Consider the following 24,847-nt stretch of genomic DNA (forward strand, 5'->3'; position numbering starts at 1 on the left):
CCCTCCAACAATTGTTATACCATTGGACAGATCATTAAACAAGGAACTATTGGAGCTTGTAAGAAAGGCAATGCAATAGTTGTGAGGAACATTAACCTCCATATAGATAAGACCAATCAAATTGGCAAAGGTGGACTGGAAGGTGAGCTTGTAGAATGCTTTTGTGAGTTTCCTGGAGCAATATGTCGTGGAACCAACTGGGGATAAAGCTACTTTAGATCTAGTATTGCACAATGAGGCAGGGCTAATTAGTAAGGTCATAGTAAAAGATCCACTGGGAAATAGTGATCATAACACCATTGAATACCATGCTAAATTTGAAAGTGACATATTCACTGAATATTTTTAGGCAGAGGTAGCCAGATTCTTGTTAGGCAAGGGAATCAAAAGGTTATCGGGGGCAAATGGGAATGTGGAACTCAAACCACAAACAGATCAGCCATGTTCTTATTGAATGGTGAAGCAGGCTCAAGGAGCCAAATGGCCTACTTCAGCTCCTATTTCGTAGGTTCGAATTTCAATCACAAACAAAAATCTTAAACAAAGTCAGTTGCATAGGTCTGAGGGGAGAGCTGGCTAGGTTGACTGGGTAAAAAGACTAAAAGGTATAGCAGTAAATAAACAGTGGGAAACATTTAAAGAAACAATTCAAAATGTTCAACAAAAACATATTCCATTGAAAAATCAAAACTCAGGAAGTAAGATCCAACTATGACTTGCTAAGGAGGTTAAGGATAGTAATGGTTTAAAAGAAGAGGCTTATAATGTTGCAAAGAATAATAAGTCTGAAGATTGAGTGTGTTTTGGAAACCAGCAAAGGGCCAGCAAAAAGTTGATAAGGGAAAAAAATAGACAGGAATATAAAAATAGATTATAAGAGAAGAAAGTAGCTAAAGTAAACATTGGTCCCTTAGAAACAGAGATAGGAGAAATTATCATGGGAAATAAGGAAATAGCAAAGACATTAAATGAATATTTTGTGTCTCCTACTGTGAAAACAGACACAAGTTACACCAGGAATACAGGGTAACCTATGTGCTAAAAGGAGTGAGGAAATTAAGGTAATTAATATCAGCAGAGGCAAAGTACTGAAGAAACTCAACAGAGTAAGCTATGAGGAGAACACAGAGAGGCTGCAAAGCAATAGAGACAGGCTAAGTGAGTGGGCAACCAGGTGGCAGATGGAGTATAATATAGGGAAGTGTGAAGTTATTCACTTTGGTCATAAGGATAGAAAAGCAGAATTTTTTTTAAAGGCGTGAAACTTGTATATGTTGATATTCAGAGAGACTTGGTGTTCTTGTACAAGGAACACAGTTAGTATGCAGGTACAGCAAACAATTAAGAAAGCAAATGGCATGTTGGCCTTTTTTGTAAGGGGATTGGAGCACAAGAATAAAGAAGTCTTGCTACAATTGCACAAGGGCTTTGGTGAGGCCACACCTGGAATACTGTACAATTTCGGTCTCCATATTTAAGGAAGGATATACTTGCAGTGGAAGTGGTATGGTGAAGGTTCACTAGATTGCTCCCTGGGATGAGAGGGCTGCTCTATAAAGGGGCTGAGGAAATTGGGTCTATATTCTTTGGAGTTTAGCAGAATGAAAGCTGATATCATTGAAACATTCAAGATTCTGAAGGGGTTTGATAAGGTAGGTACTAAGAGGTTATTTCCCCTGGCTGGGAAATCTAGAACAAAGGGGCTCATTTTCAGGATAAGAGACTAATCATTTAGGACTGAGATGAGAAGAAATTTCTCCATTCGAAGAGTTTTGAATTTTTGGAATTTTCTACCCCAGATGGCTCTGAATGTGATCACTGAATATATTTAAAGCTGTGAAAAACAGATTTTTGGTGTCTCAGACAAGTGATGGGGGAAGTGGGCAGGAAAGTGGAGTTGAAGTCCAAGATTGGCCATGATCATGTTTGACAGTGGAGCAGGCATGATGGGCCGTTTTGATGTGCTCCAGCTCCTATTTCTTATGTTCTAAGACTGGAAGGTGACAAATGTGATGCTCCTCCAAAAAAAATGGGATAAAATAAGTCAAACTTCATAATTGGTAAACTTCTAAAGTTTAGAATATGGGATGAAGTTACTACACTTTTGAAGAAACGAGTTAATCTTAACAGTCGGCACATGATTTCTGAAGGGCATATCGTGCTCATCTAACCTTGCAGAACTCTGGCGAAATAACAGGATAAATTATGATGTGTAAATGCAGAGGCACGGTTTATATGGATTTTTGAAAAGTATCTGACAAGATACTATATCTGACATACATGAGACTATCTATTTTCTAAACAGCCCAACAGTGTGAGTTAGTGCTTTTGTCATAGTAAATGAAGAGTGTTTGAACTGATTATGATAAGTCACTTGGCAGTGTTCTATAAGTTTTACCTAAAATGAAATAAAGCAATTTAAAAACCAAACAACACTTTGCCTCACGTTAACTTGGTCTTTGGCGAGATTAAAGGGGTATACATGCTCAAGAACAGAGAAATGGTCCGGATCACAAGAGAGCTACTGTTATGCTCCCAGATCCCGCTATCATGTTAGCAGATAAGGGGCAGTGGGAGCCAACTTCTGTAAACAGTCAGGCAACTTAACCACTTAATGGAGTGACCGACACCACAGAGCACCATGTGGGTATCTGGGGCTGTGGCAAGTGCTTTGTTAAGCACTTGGTAACCTGTGATGCCAGGATTCAAATGTACCACATATAAAGGAAATGTAACAATTATTTAAGAGCCTAAAATATCTTAATTAAATAATAACGCCCTCAAAAGACTGAAAATAGTTGAGGTTTCTTGCCAACTGCCCCAGCCTTGGGTGCTATCCAAAGAAGCAGCATTTAGATGTTCCTCCACAAATTATTCAAAGGATTATCAAAGGAAGAATAAAATGAACCAAAAATCAACCTGTTTCTCATAAAGGTCTCAGTGGCTAATTTCATAGTGATGAGAGCAGGATGTCCACCTGCCTTCTTAGTCAGAAATGGTTTCAGTAACAGACTCAACTAAAGTAAAAAGTAGTTCAAAAATGTAATGATTTCAGGGTTAATACAATGAATATTAGCTTCATTTCTCACCTGTTTGATTGCCGTTACTGTAATTACAAAAAACAATGGCAGTCCACTGGTGTAAGGGCTGGTAGGAGTATCTATCATCAGCTGGAAAAGATGAAAGTACCAATATGAAAAGATAACTTAAATTCCATAAACTACTATGTGGATGCATCAAGGAACATACTTGGTATCTTTGCTGGTCAAATTTTATTTCTAGCACAATTGCTAACACTGCACAGTGCCGAATTTATCAATGATTTGTGAATTTTAAGCTAAACACCTGCGACAAAGAGAACGTTCGTAAAAGAAACTGGAAGGAATCAGTAACATCAACATATTCCAACCATACAGCCCAAAATGTCTTCTTTTCATAGTACTGTTTGTAAGTTAAAGTCAAATGCTTAATAGTGTGTTATCTGACTTAAGTTATATACAAAAAACGGAATGCACTTCCTAGGTGGCGAGCTAGTCAACCACATATTAAACCATTAAGACATTTAGAGTAATATGTTGGCAAATAACACTTGACCTCTGGATCCCAAGTCTGAATCCAGGGTGATAGTTGAAAGGGGGGAGGTGGGAGGGAGAGGGAGGTGGCAGTGGGTTCACATTCATAGGTGAGATCAATTCAGTATTTATTCGTTGGCTATTTAAAAGCTTCGACTAATAGCATGTTCAACCCGTGATAACAATAACTTTCATACAGTTTTGCTAAAAAAAAGAGACATGTCTAAGCTTTTCGTCTTGCACTCATCGGGACACTTGCAAGAATACCAATATAAGGGGGAAACAACAACTTATACTATGTGATTGGTTGGCAAGTGGTGTTGCCATGGAAAAAGCACCACTGATGGCGATTAACAGTTAACTGCCTAGCATTGTTTGAAATTTAAACAAGGCAGCTTGACCCTGATTGGTCAAGACATTGCCCCGAGGAATGAGTCGGCAAATGGCTGTCATTTATTTTGTTTAGCTGAAACAAGCGCAATATATATACACATTCTTTGTCTGCAAGGAACAGGACCCTGTGTATTAATATATGTAGCTTACAGTACATGCAAATGTGCCACATCGCGAGCCCGACTGAATTTTAAATTGGTTGTCCGCATAATTCTTAGTACAACGAGGGTTATTTAGCAAAAGTCCAATCGCGGAATCACATCTAATACTGGACACTGTATTTTCAGTTTTGCAAGCATGGGCTGGTTGGGTACGGTCTGTACCGTATGTCTGTTGCAAACGGCAGCTGGGACATACTGTTTGATACGATCCGCCAGTCTTAGGGATGTACAGCCTACAAGCATCACACTGGCACTGAAATTCATATACCACATTATTCATTTGTGCGATAGGCAGAATGTTTTTTTGGCTTGACAGCAGCATCCTGTTAGTGGCGAATACCCCTTGTGTTGCTACTGCATGGTAGCAGCGTGAAACAACTTCATCTGTTGCTCAAATTTTTGAGATACCTTGCCCTTCCAGGCTAATCTGAGGTAGGCGAGGCACTTTTCAGAGTGAAAAGTGGCTGCCTTTGGCCTGTTCATGAGTTTGCATTATATACAACACAAAACGATCTGATCAGGGTAGCCATTATTCTGCACCATTGATGCGCCATATTTCAGTATCAAGCTTGCATGGTGAGCAAATGGCTCGGGCCTTATTAGTAAGGTTGCTGATAAAACCAATCTTATAGCGTGTGCAACTGTAAGAATCTCAATGCGTACATTGATCAGCGAAGGTAGGCTTGTGATAGGCTGTGGTAGAGAATCCCTTGGCAGATTTCTCAACTAGTTATGTTCATTTGACTGTTCCACTTCATAGGTAAATTTGAACACAGGATGGAGCCTATTAAGAATGTAAGAAAATTGTTACATGCAGATTTAAATATAGCAAACATATCATCCGCATATCAGAAATATGTGAGGGGTAAGAGGTTAGGTGTCATTCCATCGAAGACGCGTTTCTCATGGAACCCAACAAAGATGTTTGTGAGAACTGGACCTAGAGGGGATCCCATGGCAACACCATCTATTTGAGCATATATGATGTCATTAAAACTGAACTCAACTGCGCGAGTTGCCGAGTTCATAAATTCAATGAATACTGATTCACGCAAAGGTGGCAGGTCTAGATCGCCATGATGTAGTGCTACAGTGCAAATATCTGTGACTCTTAAGTGGAACACTGGTGAATAGATTGGCAATGTCAAATGAGCACATGGACACAGCATTGTTATCAATATGTAAGTCCTGTTTTCCCCTTTATATTCTTGCAAGCGTCCTGATGAGTGCAAAATGAAAAGCTTAGGCATGTCTCTTTTTTCAGCGATACTCAAGTTCTGTACTACCAAACAACTATTTGTATACCTGAGACAAAGGTACAACAAAGAACAAATTCAGGATATCAACAACATAGTTCGACTTACAGGTAAGTTAAGAACAGGTAAGCTAACTATTGGATTTCTCCAAGCGTGCACTAAACCCAAGGTTGTGCCAGCTTTGATTTCCAAATGTATTGATAATGCTAAATTGAGACAGTCCCATGATCAAGCAAGCGTTTATGTGAGATGAGATTGAACAGAGTCGTAATAGGGTTACTAATTTACACCGTGCCCTACACTGCGCTTGGTCTGAGGTGCACAAACTTCTTTCATTTTTTGATTTGATCCGTTTATGCCACTGTATTGCTTCAATAGATGACCATACCATAAACAGTACTCGTTTGAAACATGTCCGCACCATAAACTCACTTAAGTGGAGCGGTTTGGCAACGCAAATGATGCCACTAAACACGTAACAAATCTCTCTGACCATGTACTCTCAGAAAACGAGGAGTTTCTTCTTACGTATGTTTTCAATTTTGGTGTGCCTTCATTCCTAACCAAACAGGAAGAGGTATTTTCTTAGTTTGAACTCCTCTACTCCCAACTATCCAGCCACAAACCAGCGTCCATTGAAGACGGTGAATCCTTGAAAGCATGCCTGGCTGATCTAGTGCACACATATTGCAGGATTCCAAATGACCTGTCCAATTTTCACATGCAACGCGAAGGTCTTACAGCGTTGCGAGGCCTTAGGACCAACCCGGACATAAACATCAGTAAACCTGACAAAGGGGCGAGAATAGTCATCCTTAACAAGCGTGACTATCAACAAATTGTACGCCGTCATTAATAACAGGTCCAAATTCGTATCCATTGAGCCTGCCGCTCAACATGACCAGACAGCCTTGCTGGAAAGTAAGCTTAAAAATGCCTGCTGGACTTGTGTAAGAGCAATGAGCTATCGCGTGATATATATGACAGGGTTTGTCCTCATGGTTCATTACGTCCGCATGTGTATGGACTGCCCAAGACACACAAAAGTGATGTCTCTCTAGGCCCCATCTTATCTATGACCAGTTATCTATGGCCAAACAGTTGGGCAAATTGTTACAACCAGTTTTGACCAAGTATTCCACATACACGGTGAAGTACTCCTTCACATTTGTGAAGGCCATACAGCACTTGCATATCGATAGCAATGTTGTGTCCATGTGCTCATTTGACATTGCTAGCCTATTCACCAATCTTCCACTTAACATTTGGACTGCAGCACTATATCTAGGCGATCTAAGCTGCCACCATTGCATGAATTAGTATTCAGTGAACTTCTGAACTCGGCAGCTCGTGCAGTTGAGTTCAGTTTTAATGACACCATGTATGCCCAAATAGATGGTGTTGCCACGGGGTCTCCTCTGGTCCCAGCTCCTGCAAACATCTTTGTTGGGTTCCATGAGAAACATATCTTCAATGGAATGACACCTAACCTCCTACCTCTCACATATGTCTGATATGTGGCTGATATGTTTGCTGTATTTAAATCCTGAGCTGCATGTAACAATTGCCTTACATGTCTTAATGGGCTCCATCCTGCACTCAAATTCACCTATGAAATGGAGTAGTCAAATGAACTCCCCTTCTTTGACGTACTAGTTGAGAAATCTGTAGGGGGTTCTCTACAAGCCTACCTTTACTGGTCAATATACGCATTGGGATTCTTAAAGTTCCACACGCTATAAGATTGGTCTTATCGGAAACCTTGTAAATAGGGCCTAAGCCATTTGCTTACCATGCAAGTTTGATGGTGTAATGGGGGGCATCAAAGGCATCCTACAGGATAAAGGCTACCCTGATCAGATCGCTTTGCGTTGTATATCACACAAACTCATGAACAGGGTCTAAGGCTGTCACTTTTGGCCCTGAAAAGTGCCTAGTATACCTCAGATTACCCTGGAAGGGAAAGATATCTCAAAAATTTGAGCAACAGATGAAGCTAGAGGTTTCATGGTGCTAATATGTAGTAGCAACACAAGTGGCATTTGCCACTAATAGGATGCTGCTGTCAAGCCAAAAAGACGTTCTGCCTATCACACAAATGTGTAATGTGGTATATGAATTTCAGTGCCAGTGTGATCCTAGGTATGTAGGCCAAAGACTGGTGGATCGTATCAAACAGCATGTCTCAGCTTTGTTCGCAACGGACAGGGCACGGACCATACCCAACCAGCCCGTGCTTCCAAAACTCAAAACACTGCCCAACATTAGATGTGATTCTGAGATTGAGGATTACTTAGCAAACGTTGTCCAATGTGCAAAGGATTACGCTTACAATCAATTTAAGATTGTCAATCAAGCTTGTAATGTGGCGCATTTGCATATACTGGAAGCTACATATATTAATACACAGGGCCCTGTTCTTTACAGACAGAAAGAACATAGGCATACATTGCGGCTGTTTCAGCTGAACAAGATAAGTGACAGCTATTCGCTGACTCATTCCTCAGGCCAATGCCTTGACCAATCAGGGTCAAGCCACCTGCTTTAAATTTCAAACAATGCTTAGCAGTTAACTGTCAGTCACCATCGGTGCTTTCTCCATGGCAGCGCCACTTGCCAACCAATCAGCACTCTCTTCACATAATATAAATTGTTTTTCCCCTTTATTGATATTCTTGCGAGTGTCCTGATGAGTGCAAGAAGAAAACCTTAGACATGTCTCTTTTTTCAGCAATACTCAAGTTATGTACTACCAAACAACTATTTCATACAGTTGCTAGGGTCACTTACTTGTACAAGAAAAATTATAAGAAAGTAGAAGTTAGCTATTCTTCTGAATTGTTCAAATAAATTCTTTGGGATAAAATTCCATATTGTGTACTGTAAAGGAAAAAGAAAGTCCTTATATGTACATTATAAAAAAACGAAAGGTACATTAATAAGTGGTTTCAAATGCAAAATACATCTTTTTATCAAATAAGAGGCCTGTTGAGTCTTGCTTATCTGGTATTAGACTTATTTATTTTGATTTATATTCATTGTCTATCTTAAGCAATATTACTCAAAAAGTAAACACAATTCTAAATGCTTTAAGAGTGTGACCTATCTTAGCCTGGTAACCCAAGAAATAGGAGCTGGAGTAGGGAATTCAACAAGATCATGGCTGATGTATCTCAACTTCACTTTTCTGCACTATTCCTATATCCCCTAATTCCCTTAGTACCCAAAAATCTATCAATGTCTGTGTTGAATATACTCATCAACTGAACATTGTTGATATATTGCTGGTGCAATGAAATTTAAAGATTCACAACAGTGAGTGAAGAAATTTCTCATCTCAATTTTAAATGGCTGACCCCTTGTTCTGAGACTGTAACCCCTAGAACTAGATTCATCAACCAGGGAAAACATTTTATTAGCATCTACCTGATCAAGCCCCTTACAAATTGTATATGATTCAATAAGATCACTTCTCATTCTTCTAAATTCCAGGGAATGTAGACATGGTTTACTCAATTTCTCCCCACAGGACAATCACTTCCTTCTAGAACCAGTCTAGTGAACCTTTGTTGCACTCCCTCTAAGGTAGATATGTCCTTCCTTAGGTAAGGAGCCCAAAACTGCACACAGTACTTCAGGTGTGGTTCACCATACCCTGCATATTATACACAGTAAGACTTCCATACTCTTATCTGCCAATCCTTTTGTAACAAAGGTTAACATACCATTTGCCTTATTAATTGCTGGCTGTATCTGCATGTGATTCATGTACAAGGACACCCAGGTCCACATGAATGTAAACATTTCCCTATCTCCGACCATTCAAAAAATATTCTGCTTTTTCACTTTGCCTACCAAGTGGAAAACTTCATGCTTCACCAGAATGTATTCCATCTGCAATATTCTTGCCACTCACCAAACCTGTTACCCATCTCATCAGCAAACCTGGATATGTTACACTTATATTTAAGACATTAATATAGACTGTAAATAGCTGAGGCCAAGCACTGATCTTCGTGGTATCATATGAATTACAGCCTGCCACTGAAAATGTCCTGTTTATTCTTATTCTCTGTTTTTATAACCAATCCTCACTCAATGATCCCACCACTGAATTTTATGCAATAACCTCTTGTGCGGCACCCTGTCAAACATCTTTGAAAATCCTTATACTTCTACATCCACTGTAACCCGTATATATCCGACTGATTATATCCTCAAAATATTTGATTGGTTCCTTTTGAAATGAGCAAAGTGGCTACCTGGTTATGAAATGGTCAAAGAAAATAGGCATCCCACTGGTTATATCCCCAAAAAATTCTAACAGGTTTATCAAACACCATTTTCTTTTCATAAGTCCATGCTGACGCTGGTTAACCAGATTATGATTTTATAAGTGCCCTTTTACCGTACCCTTAACAACAGATTCTAGCACTTTGCCTACTACTGATGTTAGGCTAACTGGCCTATAATTCCCTGTTTTCTCTCTTGTTCCTTTTTTAAATAGCAGGATTATGTTTGCCACCTTCCAATCCCAGGGAACTGATCTAGAATCTATGGAATTCTGGAAGATCAAACCAGCCCACTCTCTCTCCGGCTATCTCTTTTAAAACCCTAGGATACAGGTCATCAGGTCCAGGGGATTTGTTGTCACTTAGTCCCACTAATTTCTCCAATACTCTTACTTTATTTATACTGATTTCTTTATGTACCTTATTCTGATCAAGTTCTTGCTTCCCCATCATAACTGGATTTTTTGTGAAGAATGATACAAAGTATTTGTTTAGGTCTTTGTCACTTTCTTCAAAAGAAGAAATTGGGAACCTATTCATCAATCGGGTTACAAAACAAAGGTCAACAACCTCATTATTAATACAAGTATGGAATTAAAATGCCTTCTAGCCTACTCTCTGAAGAATCTACATGCAATTTTGTGGTGTTATGGAATCTATTCTACTTAATCTTATAAGAGAAGATAATCAGCTCCGGTAAAATCTTCAAAGAAAAAACACAAAAATCCCCATCACCACTGATGTCCGAAATCAAAGCAACCAAAGATTTAAGCTATCAACGTTACAATCTATTTTAAACTTATTCATCAATGGTTTTATACTCCATGAAGTTCTCATGTAAACATATTTTCTTTGACTATTTCGTAAGCAGATAACCACTTACCTTATTTTAAAAGGAACCAATCAAATTATTCATCAACAATGATAAAAATAATAATTATCCACGTTAGGCGATGAGGAAGGAAAGAAGATGAAATCAGGAGCAAAGGGAAACCGGAAGAAACACTCATTTCTCACCACTTTAACCCTCTAAATGCTGTACTTGTCGCATCTGGCCTTGGATCAGAGTTAAACTGAAATATTCCTGCATATATCCTCACTTTCTACATATTTGATCATTTTTACAACCCAAATTACTATAGCCTTGTAACCCCCTACCCCTGATCTCCTCCCACCCTACAATCCTAGTCTAGCAATGTTTCAATTTTAAAATTTTCATTCTCTTTTTCCAATCTCTCCATGGCCTCACCACCGTATCCCCCACCTCTCCCACGCCCACCTTATCTGTAACTTCCTCCACCTCTACAACTTTGAGGTTTCTGTGCTACTACAAATCTGGCATGTTGTGCAACCTGGATCTTTATTGCTCCAGGACTGGTGGCTGTGCCCTCAATTGCTTAGGCCCCAAGCTCTGGATTTCCCTTTCTAAACCTCCCCATCTTTCTCCAAGATGCTTTTTAAACTTTGCTCTTTGACCAAACTTTTGGCACCTGTCTAATATTTTACTGTTTGATAATTACTCCTGTGAATTGTCTTAGGATGTTTTACTGTGTTAATAGTGCTGTATAAATGTAAATTGCTTAATTACTACAGCTATGCTGCAACAGAAAGCATCTGAGCAATAACATCAAAACTTGAAGATTACAGGAGCAGCCATAAGCCAAATTTCCTGTAAAATACAAGGTTTACTACCGCAATGCTGATAAATATTTGAAAAAGCAGACATTATGAAACAAATGAGCTGAATTAAATTCCTCCATACCTTGGATGATATCATCCTATTGTCTGGAAACTTTTGATGAACAAAATTACCAAACTGGGGGAAGTGATTGGAAACATAAATTGTCCTCATGGGACTCTGATGCGGCGGGTCAAATCCCTGAAAAAGAAAAGGAGTTTGTAGCTGGACGCATTTTATCTTATGTCACGAGAAATTTCACCATCTAAATATAAAAACCACTAATTTCTATTTTTAAACTGAAGAAACAGTTAAGATAACTCATCTTCCTGACCTATCACAGCAGCAATTTAAAACTGCAGGAAAAGTAGCAAACCATACCCGATAAAAGGTTAGAATCTTAGAAATATGCGAGCTTAAAAAGCAAGTGGAAAGCTGACAGAATTTAAAATGTGTTTTTGTTAAAGCTGAAACAACAAAACAGATTCAACCAAATATCTGCAAGTGGATGGAAAGATAGGGCTGGTGGCTCCAAGATCAATTTGATAGGGTACATTCTGAAGATGGGGAAATCCAGAGCAAGGGAAGAAGTATTTAAGTTGGAGTTCAAGTGTAAGGTTGAAACACTTTAAGAGCAAAAAGGAGAATGCTTGGTAGGCCAAAATTGGAACAGGCAACTAACAGGCATACAACTGATGGATGAGTGGGACAGTGCATAGTAAAGCAGATAGAGTTCTGGATGAGCTGTAACTGTGGTAGGATTGAGCTCAGGTAGTCAGTGAAAGGTGTGCTAGTTGGGTTAACTTGGCTGGTGATGACATTTCAGGAGCAGCATGAAGGTTAAAGGAGTAGGAGAGAATACTTACCTATGCAAAACAAGTAGTGATCAGATAGTGATAAAACCTAAAGTTGCTGTCACTGTTTAAGTGTCGTTGGGATGGAGAAGAAAGGAAACAGAAGTGAGAAGTTCTACAATAGTGTTATGAAGTTGAAGTGGGACATAGTGCAATTAATCACGATTTCAACATAAGTTTGCTTTAATATTCATGATTGAATGGGAACTTTAAATGTAGTTTTCTAGACATTTAAATTTCATATATAAATTGCAGCATTATAAAACAAATCATGAACATTAGCAACAATGAAAATACAGGAAGGAAGATCATCATGTAGGATGGCATATTTAGAGCTCAGGAGAAGCAACAAAGTTTAGAGGAGCAATCAATGCTGATACAGAGAAAGACAAGAAATGTGGCAGAGATGTTTTAGAATCTGGCAAGTTTTATCCTTAATTCTGTGGACTGCAAGAAAGGTGTCAGAGGAGCCCTCTGAGCTATGGGAGTTTTGGACAGATTTCAGCTTTATAGGAAGTATAAAAAGTTGAAGGAAAGTATTTAGCATAAAAAAAGAGGAAGATTAGCTCAATTGAGGCAGCTTAGGATTTAAAAATTCTAATTGATATTTAGGTCATAAATTACACTACATAATATTGTCAAACAAACAAATTAGTATATGGGGAGTTGAATGCATTTAATAATTCAATGCAAATATTTGCAGCAGACTGAAATCTACTTACTCATGACTGCATTTGTGCCTAACATCTAAGTCATCTGGTCTTCCCAATTATTTTTACAATTTCTCTAATTCACATACGAGTGGCAAAATTCTCAGGAGGCACTTGCAATATGATTTGTCTTGAAGGGGAGATAAATACAGGGATTTGGTGGTGGGGGACATTTATTCTCAAGTAGTACTCCCTAATATTTTATAAACAAAAGTTAAAATGAATAAAAATATCCTTTTCCCCAATAGCATGAAGAGCTTCAAGTACAATTTCCATTCCTGTTAACATCATTCTGTAATTTCAGTGATGCCTCCTTGCATCCTTGGGAGGTTCAAGGGACCCCTAGAAAATTGACATGTTCAAATGATATGATTTTACTTTTTTGTGGGATGTAGGTGTCATTAGCAAGGCCAGCTTTTATTGCTATCCCTAACTGCCCCCGAGAAGTTGGTGATAAGCTGCTGCAATCCACATATTGTACATACACCCACATTGCTGCTAATTAGGGAGTTCCAAGATTTAGACCAGCAACAATGAAGGAACAGCAACATATTTCCATGTCCAGATGGTGTGCGACTTGGATGGGAGCTTGCAGGTGGTGATGTTCCCATGCATCTGTTGCCCTTGTTCTTCTAGTAGTTAGAAGTTTGGGCTTGTAAGGTGCTGTTGAAGGAGCCTTTGCAAAGTTGCTGCAGTGCATCATGTAGATGGTACACACTGCAGCCACATTGTGCCAGTGGTGGAAGGAGTGAATGTTTAAGGTGGTGGGTGGGTTGCCTATCAAGCAGGCTACTTCTTCCTGAATGGTGCCAAGTCCCTTGACTGTTGTTGGAGCTGCACTTATCCAGGCAAGGATAGATATTCCATCACACTCCTAGCTTGTACCTTGCAGATGGTGGGCAGGCTTTGGGAAGTCAGGAGCTGAGTTACTAACCACAGAATACCTAGCCTTGACTTGCTCTTATAGTCACAGTATTCATGTGGTTCTTTCAATTAAGTTTCTTGTCAATGGTGACCCCCCACCTCCACCTCCAGGATGTTGATGGTGGGGAACCAGCAATGGTAGTGCCATTGAATGTGAAGGGGAGTGTTGTAGGGTGACCGAGTTGTGCTATTAATGATAGAGTTGATCTGCAGACACTTCTTGGGTGGAAACGTTTAGTTTATTTACAATATACTCTGCAGCAACTACACGTGTGCTTTCAACTCCAACTCTATCGCTACACTGACTCCTGAGGTAGCCTGCGCTACTCTCCTATTGGTTACTACAGATCACGTGACCTTGCCTAACAAGTATTATCCTTAGAGGTACATTACACTAAATAAAACCATAATTACTACATTCCTCCCCTTTAACTTGGCTATACGTATTTACAAGTACATATTTTTCAAGACAACACAATATTTACACTGGGTAAGGAATTTACAAGTTCAGTCTTTCAGGTGGTTTCCTGGTAAGTGTGGAACGTTGCAGCTCACAACTTCAGATTTTTTGTCAGGAACCTCCTTTTCCGGAGTTGCCTTAAAATCAGGTGCTTCGGTGGGCACTTGCAGCTCTGTATCCTCAACTCTTATAGGAACATCAGACATGTCAGACCAGGGTTGAGTATCCTCAACAGGAAACGCAGATTCGGTCATGATCACTGGTGGAACCAAATCTTGGTGATTTGCCTCTCTCTTCCTTGAATGGTGCACATGTTTACGAATGATCCGGCCTTCCACCTCCACGTGGTAAGATAGAGATCTAGTCACTACACTTATTTCACCCGGTAACTACTTTGGTCCTTCCCCGACGGTTTTTCACATATACCGGTTTTCCGATGGTAAATTTCCTCTTGTGACTATGCCAGTCACGTCTAGTTTTCTGGCTTCCCTGACTCCTTTCCACCTCCCCCTCTAAATTCGGCATCATTAAGCTCAATCTCGCCCTGAGACGGTGTTTCAATAATAACTCCGCAGGTGTGATACCTGTTGTTGTGTGAGGGGTAGTCCTGTAATGAAGAGGAAAGCATGCTAGCTTGGTTGCCAAGGAATCGCCAGTTAGCTTTTACATGCTTGCCTTGAACGTTTGAACCGCCCTTTTGGCCAGTCCATTTGAGGAAGGGTGGTACTGTGCAGTTTTTACATGAGTGATACCTTTGAGGCTGATAAGCCGTTGAATCTCAGCACTTGTAAATGTCATGCCATTATCAGAAATGACTGCTTCTGGTAGTCCGTGAATGGCAAAACTCTGACGTAGTTTCTCAATTGTAGCAGCCGACGTTGGTGACTTCACCTCATATACATCCAACCATTTTGAATGGGCATCGACAATGAGCAGTAACACTGTTCCCAGGAAAGGTCCAACGTAGTCAATGTGTAGCCGCACCCAGGGTCTACCTGGCCACTCCCATGGGTGTAATGGAGCTGTCACTGGCAAATTTTGCAGTTGTTGACATTGCACACAGTGCTTTACTAAACTCTCTATTTCGCCATCCATCCCAGGCCACCATAGATAGCTGCGTGCTATGGTCTTCATTTGGGAAATTTCTAGATGGGCACTGTGTAGTTCAAATAAAAGTGGGTCCCTTCCCTTTGGAGGAACTATCACTTGTGCTCCCCACAATAAGATGCCATCCTAGCTGGTTATTTCATGTCTTCTGATTAAGTATGGTTTCATTTCGCCACATGCAGGCTCCTGCAACCAACCATGTAGCACTTGTTCTAGGACTTGTCCAGTCTCTGTTCTGTCGAGGGCATACCGGCGAGGAATCCAAGAAACTTTGCAGTAAAACATGGTTCCTGTGGAACTTGGACGTGCTTATCATTTTACTAAACAACTAAGGGCATCAGCGTTTGCAATTTGATTGCCAGGCCTATGTACGAAAGCGTACTCATATGCTGCCAGAATTAAAGCCCATTGTTGTATTCTTGCTGAGGCTATGGGTGGTATAGCCTTGTCCTCAATAAACAATCCTAGCAATGGCTTGTGGTCTGAAACGATTGTTAAATGACGGCCATGTATGTACTGGTGAAATTTCTTGACACCAAAGATGATGGACAGGCCTTTTTCTACCTGTGAGTATCCCTTTTCCGCTGTGGTGAGCGTTCTTGATATGTAACCTATTGGCCATTCTGTGCCGTCGTCCATACGATGAGAGCGCACTGCCCTCACTCCATAGGGAGTTGCGTCACCAATTCTTGCATCTGGTCATAATGCACGAATAGATTGGACAAGTGCAACAATCGTTTCACCTTTATGAAAGCTTCTTCTGGGGCGCCTTCCAAGACCAACGTTGGTTGTTTTTGAGTAGAGAATGCAGGGGGGCCAGCACTATAGACAAATTGGGTAAGAACTGCCCATAATAGTTGATCATTCCTGTGATTTGAGCTCCGAGATGTTCTTTGGCTCAGGTGCCTCTCTTATGACTCTCACTTTCTCCTCAACTGGTGGAGGCCCTGTGAATCTACCCGGCAACCCAAATAGATTACGTCCTTCGCCTGGAACATATTCTTTTCTTTTTTCAAAAACTCCAGCTTGCAAGAAGCGTTTTAAGACTTCTAAGTTTGCCAAATGCTCTTTTTCAGTGAATCCTGTCACCAATACATCGCCTAAATAGACTACAACCTGGGGCAATCCTTGCGGCAAGCTTTTCATTGTTCTCTGAAAGATGACAAGCAGAGGAGACAACGAAAGGCAATTGTGTATATTGGTACAACTCTGTGGGTATTAATTGTGACAAATTCCCGGGAGGCATTATCCAACTCTAGTTGTTGATAAGCATGACTCATGTCAAGCTTTGTGTCCGTTGTCCCTCCTGTCAGCTTGGCATGGAGGTCTTCGATTTTTGGAATGAGGTGCCTGTCTAGCTTAGCTACGTTATTAACGGTCAGTTTGTAGTCTCCACAAATTCGGATGCTTTGGTTGGGTTTAAGGACTGGGACTAAGGGTGCTGCCCATTCTGAGAACTAAACGGGTTGTATAAAGCCCAGTTTCCTCTAGTCTGTTCAGTTCAATGTCAACTTTTTCTCACAGGGCATATGGTACCGGTCTTGCCTTCATGAAAGGGTTGCGGATCCACATGAATCTTGGCCTGCAGATCCTGGGTTTTCCCCTGGTCGCCCTCAAAGATGGTGGCATACTTTCTAAGTAGTTCTGGTAGCCAACTTGCTCTCAACTGGAAAATTTCAGCCCATTCTAACTTGATCTCTTTTAACCAATTTCACCCCAGGAGACTTGGCCCTTCACCTGCTACCACCATCAAGGGTAGCTTTGCTGATTGGCTTCCATAATGGACAGTTGCTCTGCTTGTGCCTTTTACTTGAATGTCTTCACCCGTGTATATTTTTAGCTTGGAGACAGTTTCTTCTAAACTTGATTGATGTTCACCATTATTCAAATATCCGAAGGTATGTTCCCCAATTACTATAGTGGAAGCTCCCGTGTCCACTTCCATTCTAACAGGTTTGCCATTTTTTAAAATTCATTCTTGGAATAGGGCATCACTGGCTAGGCCAGCATTTATTGTCCATCCCTAATTGCCCTTGGTCAGAGGGCATTTAAGAGTCAACCACATTGCTGTGGGTCTGCAGTTACATGTAGGCCAGACCAGATAAGGACGGCAGATTTCCTTCCCTGAAGGACATTAGTGAACCAGATGGGTTTTTACAACAATCAATACGGTTTCATGGTCATTAGACTTTTAATTCCAGATTTTTATTGAATTCAAATTTCACCGTTTGCCGTGGTGGGATTCGAACCCAGAGCATTACCTGGGTCTCTGAAATACCAGTCCAGTGACAATACCACAATGCCGCCGCTTCCCCAGAGTGAATTTACTTTCACTGTGACAAATATTGGTTTTTCTTCCAACTTTCAGATTAAACAATGAGTAAATGTCTAAATTTGTTCAGGCCCTTCTACATTGTAGATTTCATTCGGCTTCTTTTGTTTACAAGCCTACTTGAATCTTTCCTTGCATTGCCTCATCATATGCCCATTTCTATGGCAATAGTAGCATTTGATTTTTTAAACTGCCAATTGCTAAAAGGCTGATTGTTTCCACCTCTATTAAAATTATTCTTCGATTTCGCTGCTAAGTTATTTTTCTTTATTCTTCGGCTAACGGGCTGTTTCCCGCTTCTCGGCAGAGTCTCGCTTTATCACTCCTCTTTCGGCTGAGGTTTCCCACCCGATGTGGAGGACTGTGCCATTTTGCACACCCTGTATTACTTTTGAATCTCTTACTTCGCTTTCCATGGTCAGCGCTATCTCTAGCGCCTTCTTGAAATCCAGATTCGCTTCAGACAATAATCTTTTCTGAATAGTGTCCTCTTTCACACCACACACTAAATGATCTCTGAGCATGTTGTTCAGAGTTGTACTGAACTCTCAATGTTCTGTTGGCTGCTTCAAATTTTGCCATGTAGCATGCAATTGTCTCACGCGGGGCTCTATTTTGCAAATTAAACCTGAATCTCTGCATTGCGACTGAGGGCTTTGGTTGAAAATGACCCTTCACAAGGTCCACCAATTCATCGGAATTTTTCAAATCTTGGGCAATGGGTGCCATCAAACTTCGAATCAAGCTGTAGGTTTTGCTCCCACAAATACTCAAGAGGATCGCTCGCCTCTTCTCTTCCCCTGTAATCTCATTTGTTTGAAAAAAGAACGTGAGGTGTTCTATGTATTGAGACCAATTATCTGTGGCTGGCTCAAAAGGATCAATTCACCAAAATTGTGGCATTTTGAGAGGGGATAACTTCTTCAATTCTAACGGAGCTTGCTACTTAATCTGGGCGAGGTACAGTGTTAATTTCTTTTTAACTTGATTTCTTCTGTTCAATCTTATCCTATCCTCATCGCTAGTTTGTTGTAGGGTTGCCAGGTTGTGCTATTAATGATAGAGTTGATCTGCAGACACCTCTTGGGTGGAAACATTTAGTTTATTTACAATATACTCAGCAGCAACTATACATGTGCTTTCAATTCCAACTTTATCTCTACACTGACTCCTGACGTAGCCCGCGCTACTCTCCTATTGATTACTACAGATCATGTGATCTTGCCTAACAAGTATTATTCTTAAAGATACATTACACACTAAACAAAACCATAATTACTACAGGAGGGTGGTTAGACTTTGTCTTGTTGGAGATGGTGATGACCTGGTACAAATGTTACTTGCCACTTATCAGCCCAAGCTTGAATATTGTCCTGGCCTTGTCACATGCAGGCACAGACTGCTCAATTATCAGCGTAGCTATGAATGGAACTGAACACTGCAATCGTTCGCAAACACCACGACTTTTCACCTTATGATAGAGGGAAGGTCGTTGATAAAGCAGGAGATGGTTGAGCCTAAAACACTGCCCTGAAGAAACCCCTGCAACAATGCTGTGGGGCTGAGAGGATTAGCCTCCAACAACCACAATTTAACACAGAGGAAGATGGTTATGACTCTAGCCAATGGAGATTTTCCCTGGCTCCCAATGACTTCAGTTTTACTAGGTCAAATGCTACCTTGACATTAAGAGCAGTCACTCTTGCCTCACCTCTGGAATTCAGGTTTTTTGTCTATGTTTGGACCAAGTCCAAAATGAAGTCTGGTGCCAAGTGGTCCTGGTGGAGCCCAAACTTGAACATTAGTGATCAGGTTACTGCTGAGTAAGCAGAGTCAACGACACCTTCCACCGCTTTGCTGAGAAAAACCTAGTACAATAAGTCTCTGGAAGAAAATTTCTGATTCCAAGTTAATTAAGGATAGTCAGCAAAGGTTTCTAAAAGGGCTGATTGTGCTTGATTACTCTAATTACATTTTTTGATGAAGTAACAGAGAAGATCGATGAATGGAATGCAGTGGATGTTATCTCTTTGGTTTTCGAAGAGGCATTTGACAAAGTACCACATAAAAGGCTGGTTAACAAAATTAAGGTTCATGGAATAGGAGGGTCAGTGTCAAATTGGATTTTAAAAATTGGCTTAAGGGATGAAAAACAGTGAGTCTTGGTAAATGGTTATTTTTCTGCTTGGTAGATAGTAGACAGTGGTGTTCCCCAAGGGTCAGTGCTAGGGCCACTGCTTTTTTTTGCTTTATACAAGTGACTTAGATATTTGAACACAGAGGCAAGTTTCAAAATTTGCTGATGACACTAAACTTGGAGGAGTGGCCAACATTGAGGATGATACCAATCGGCTGCATTAGGACATAGATAGGCCAGCAGAATGGGCAGATGAGTGGCAGGTGGAATTTATTAAATAAAAGTGAGTTGATGCAGTTTTGCAGTAAAGATGGGGAAGGGCAATATAGACTTAATGGCACAGTACTGAAAACGTGCAGCAAGAGGGGACCTAGAGCTGCACGTGCGAGTGGTTAGCAAAGCATATGTAATCTTAGGCTCCAAAAATATAGACATTGAGTACAAAAACAGGCAAATTATGCTGAACTTTTATAAAGCTCTAGTTAAGCCACAACTAGAGTATTAGATCCAGTTCTAGTCACCACACTTTAGGAAGGATGTGAGGGTTCTTGAGAGGGTGCAGAAGAGATTTATCAAAATGGTTCCAGGGTTGGGGGGTTTTACCTCTGAGGTTAAGTCGGAGAAGGTTGGATTTTTCTCCTTGCAGCAAATGAGATGGAGGGTACATTTGATAAAGGTGTACAGGGTAATGATGGGTTTATATAAGGTCGACGAGGACAAACTGTCCCCATTAGCTGACGGTACAAGAACTATTATTCAAAAAGGGAGGGAGGCAGAATGGAGGAAACCAGAAATGGAGGCCAGTTAGCTTAACATCTGTCATAGGGAAAATGTCTGAAGCTATTATTAAAGATGTTATAGTAGGGCACTTAGATAAATTCAAGGTAATCAGGCAGAGTCAGCAGATTTTTGTGAAAGGGAAGTCATGTTTAACCAATTTATTTGGGGCTCCTTGAAGTAATGTGCTGTGGATAAAGGGGAACTGGTGGATGTACTGTAGTTAGATTTCCAGAAGGCATTTGATAAGGTGCCACATCAAAGGTTATTGTAGAAAATAAAAGCTCATGGTGTAAGGGGTAACATTGGCAAGGAAAGAAGATTGTTTCTTGTTAGCTAGCCGGAGAGTAGGCATAAATGTGTCACTTTATGGTTGGCAAGATATAACAAGTGGTGTACTACAGGGGTCAGTGTTGGGGCCTCAACTTTTTACAATTTATATAAATAACTTGGATGAAGGGACCAAAGATATGGTTGCTAAATTGGTTGATGACACAAAGACAGGTAGGAAAGTGAGTTGTGAAAGGATACAAGGAGGCTACAAAGTATATAGACAGGTTAAATGAGTGGGCAAAGATCTGGCAAATGGAGTATAATGTGGGAAAATGTGAAATATTCTTCCTGCCAAAATTGACGAAAAGAAGCATATTATCTAAATGGTGTGAGATTGCAGAGCTCTGAGATGCAGAGGGATCTAGGTGTCAGAGTGCATGAATTACAAATGGTTTGTTTACATGTACAGAATGTAATTAAGAGAGCTCATGGAATGTTATCATTTATTGCGAAGGGAAGTGAATACAAAAGTAGGGAGGTTATGCTTCAGTTACGCATACATGGACATACTTGACCTCGTCCTCACCAACCTGCCTGTCGCAGATGCAACTGTCCATGACAGTATCGGTAGGAAGGACCACTGCACAGTTGTGGAGACGAAGTCCCACCTTCACTTTGAGGATATCCTCCAACGCGTTGTGTGGCACTACTACCATGCCAAATGGGATAAATTTCAAACAGATCTAGCAACGCAAAGCTGGGCATCCATGAGGCACTGTGGGCCATCAGCAACTGCAGAATTGTACTCGGACACAATTTGTAACATTGTGGCCTGGCATATCCCCCACTCTACCATTACCATCAAGCCAGGGGACCAACACTGGTTCAATGAAGAGTGTAGGAGGACATGCCAGGAGGAGCACCAGGCATACCTAAAAATGAGCTGTCAACCTGGTGAAGTTATAACACATGACTACTTGCATGCCAAAAAGCATAAGCAGCAAGTGATAGACAGCTAAGTGATCCCATAGCCAATGGATCAGATCTAAGCTCTGCAGTCCTACCACATCCAGTCGCAAATGGTGGTGGACAATTAAACAGCTCACTGGAGCAGGAGGCTCCACAAATTTCCCCACCCTCAATGATGGGTGAGCCCAGCACATCAGTGCAAACGATAAGGCTGAAGCATTGCAACAATCTTCAGCCAGAAGTGCCGAGTGGATGATCTATCTCGGCCTCCTCCAGAGATCCCCAGCATCACAGATGCCAGTCTTCAGCCAATTCAATTCACTCCGCATGATATCAAGAAACAGCTGAAGGCACTGGGTACTACAAAGGCTATGGGCCGTGACAATATTTCGGCAATAGTGCTGAAGACCTGTGCTCCAGAACTTGCCGTGCCCCTAGCCAAGCTGTTCCAGTACAGCTACAATTCTGGCATCTACCCGGCTATGTGAAAAATTGCCCAGATATGTCCTGTACACGAAAAGCAGGACAAATCCAACCTGGCCAATTACCGCCCCATCAGTCTACTCTCAATCATCAGTAAAGTAATGGAAGGGGTCATCAACAGTGCCATCAAGTGGCACTTGCTTAGCGATAACCTGCTCACTGACACCCAGTTTGGGTTCTGCCAGGGCCACTCAGCTCCTGACCTCATTACAGCCTTGGCTCAAACATGGACCAAAGAGCTGAACTCCCAAGGTGAGGTGAGAGTGACTGCCCTTGACATCAAGGCTGCATTTGAAAATGTGGCATCAAGGAGCCCTAGCAAAGCTGGAGTCAATGGGAATCAGGGGAAAAACTCTCCGTTGGTTGGAATCATACCTAGCATGTAGGAAGATAGTTGTGGTTGTTGGAGGTCAGTCCTCTCAGCTCCAGGATATCGCTGCAGGAGTTCCTCAGGGTAGTGCCCTCGGCCCAACCATCTTCAGCTGCTTCATCAATGACCTTCCTTCCATCATAAGGTCGGAAGTGGGGATGTTCGCTGATGATTGCACAATGTTCAGCACCATTTGCGACTCCTCAGATACTGAAGCAGTCCATGTCCAAATGCAGCAAGACCTGGAAAATATCCAGGCTTGGGCTGACAAGTGGCAAGTAACATTTGCGCCACACAAGTGCCAGGCAATGACCATCACCAACAAGAGAGAATCCAACCATCACCCCTTGATGTTCAATGGCATTACTATCACTGAATCCCCCACTATCAACATACTGGGGTGGGTGGGGGGGGGTTACCATTGACCAGAAACTGAACTGGACTAACCATATAAATACTGTAGCTACAAGAGCAGGGCAGAGGCTAGGAATCCTGTGATGAGTAACTCGCCTCCTGATTCCCCAAAGCCTGTCCACCATCTACAAGGCACAAGTCAGAAGTGTGATGGAATATTCCCCACTTGCATGCATGAGTGCAGCTCCCACAACACTGAAGAAGCTTGACACCATCCAGGACAAAGCAGCCCACTTGATTGACACCACATCCACAAACATTCACTCCCTCCACCACCGACGCACAGTGGCAGCAGTGTGTATCATTTACAAGATGCACTGTAGTAGTTCACCAAGGCTCCTTCAACAGCACCTTCCAAACCCATGACCACTACCATCTAGAAGGACAAGGGCAGCAGATAGATGGGAACACCACCACCTGGAAGTTCCGCTCCAACTCACTCACCATCCTGACTTGGAAAATATATCGCAGTTCCTTCACTGTTGCTGGGTCAAAATCCTGGAACTCCCTTCCTAACAGCAATGTGGGTGCACCTACAGCACATGGACTACAGCGGTTCAAGAAGGCAGCTCACCACCATCTTCTCAAGGGCAACTAAGGATGGCCATTAAATGCTGGCCCAGTCAGTGAAGCCCACATCCCGAGAATGGATAAAAAAAAAGTTACAGGGCATTGGTGAGACCACATCTGGAGTACTGTGTACAGTATTGGCCTCCTTATTTAAGGAAGGGTGTAAATGCCTTGGAAGCAGTCCAGAGAAGGTTTACTAGACTAATACTTGGAATAGGCAGGCTGCCTTATGAGGAAAGGTTGGACAGGCTCGGCTTGTATTTGCTGGTGTCTAGAAGAGTGAGAGGCGACTTGATTGAAACATATAAAGTCCTGAGAGCTCTTGATAGGGTGGATGTGGAAAGGATGTTTCTTCTCGGGGGAGAATCTAGAACTGGGGGTCACTGTTTAAAAGGGGTTGCCCATTTGAGATCGAGTCTTTGGAACTCTCTTCCTCAAAAGGCGGTGGAAGCAGAGTCTTTGAATATTTTTAAACCAAAGGTAGGCAGATAAACAAGGGGGTGAAAGGTGCCCAGGCCATGGTGACAGAGGTGGAAACTCAGTCACTAGAAGGGTTTAAAATTGATAAGCAGGTGGTAATGGATAAGCTGTCGGTACTTAAAGTTGACAAGGCACCGGGACCAGATGAGGTGCATCCAAGAATATTGAAGGAATGAGAGTGGAAATTGCAGAGGTACTGGCAATATTGTCCCTGGATTCAGGGGAAATGCTGGAGGACTGGAGAATTGCAAACATTACACGCCCTTGTTCAAAAAAGATTGTAAAGATCTGCCCTGCAATTACAGAGCAGTCAGTTTTACTTCGGTGGTGGGAAAACTTCTAGAAACAATTATTTGGGATAGAATTATTAGTCACATGGAAAAGTGTGGATTGATTCGGAACAGCCAGCATGGATTTGTTGAAGGAAAATTGTCTAACTAACTTGGAGTTTTTTTAAAGAGGTAACAGAGATGGTTGATATGGGCAAGGCTTTTGATGTGGTGTATATGGACTTCCAAAAGGCATTCGATACAGTGCCACACAACAAACTTGTGAGGGAAGTCATAGGTCACGGAATAAAAGGGACAGTGGCAATGTGGATACAAAATTGGCTGAGGGATAGGAAACAGTGAGTA

General features: G+C 41.4%; 1 protein-coding gene across 3 annotated transcripts in view; it reads right to left on the reverse strand.

Annotated features, from left to right (window-relative positions):
* atp11b (ATPase phospholipid transporting 11B) overlaps positions 1-24,847 on the reverse strand; it is a 191,344-nt gene that overhangs the window by 161,938 nt on the left and 4,559 nt on the right. For all 3 annotated transcript variants that reach the window (XM_078563954.1, XM_078563956.1, XM_078563957.1), the window contains exons 2-4: positions 11,437-11,553; positions 8,173-8,262; positions 3,090-3,170 (exon numbers count right to left, since the gene is read on the reverse strand). In XM_078563954.1, coding sequence (XP_078420080.1) covers positions 3,090-3,170; positions 8,173-8,262; positions 11,437-11,553 — 288 coding nt within the window. The remainder of the gene's footprint in view (positions 1-3,089; positions 3,171-8,172; positions 8,263-11,436; positions 11,554-24,847) is intronic.

This window comes from Cetorhinus maximus, chromosome 19 (assembly GCF_964194155.1).
Source record: "Cetorhinus maximus chromosome 19, sCetMax3.hap1.1, whole genome shotgun sequence".
NCBI lineage: Eukaryota > Metazoa > Chordata > Chondrichthyes > Lamniformes > Cetorhinidae > Cetorhinus > Cetorhinus maximus.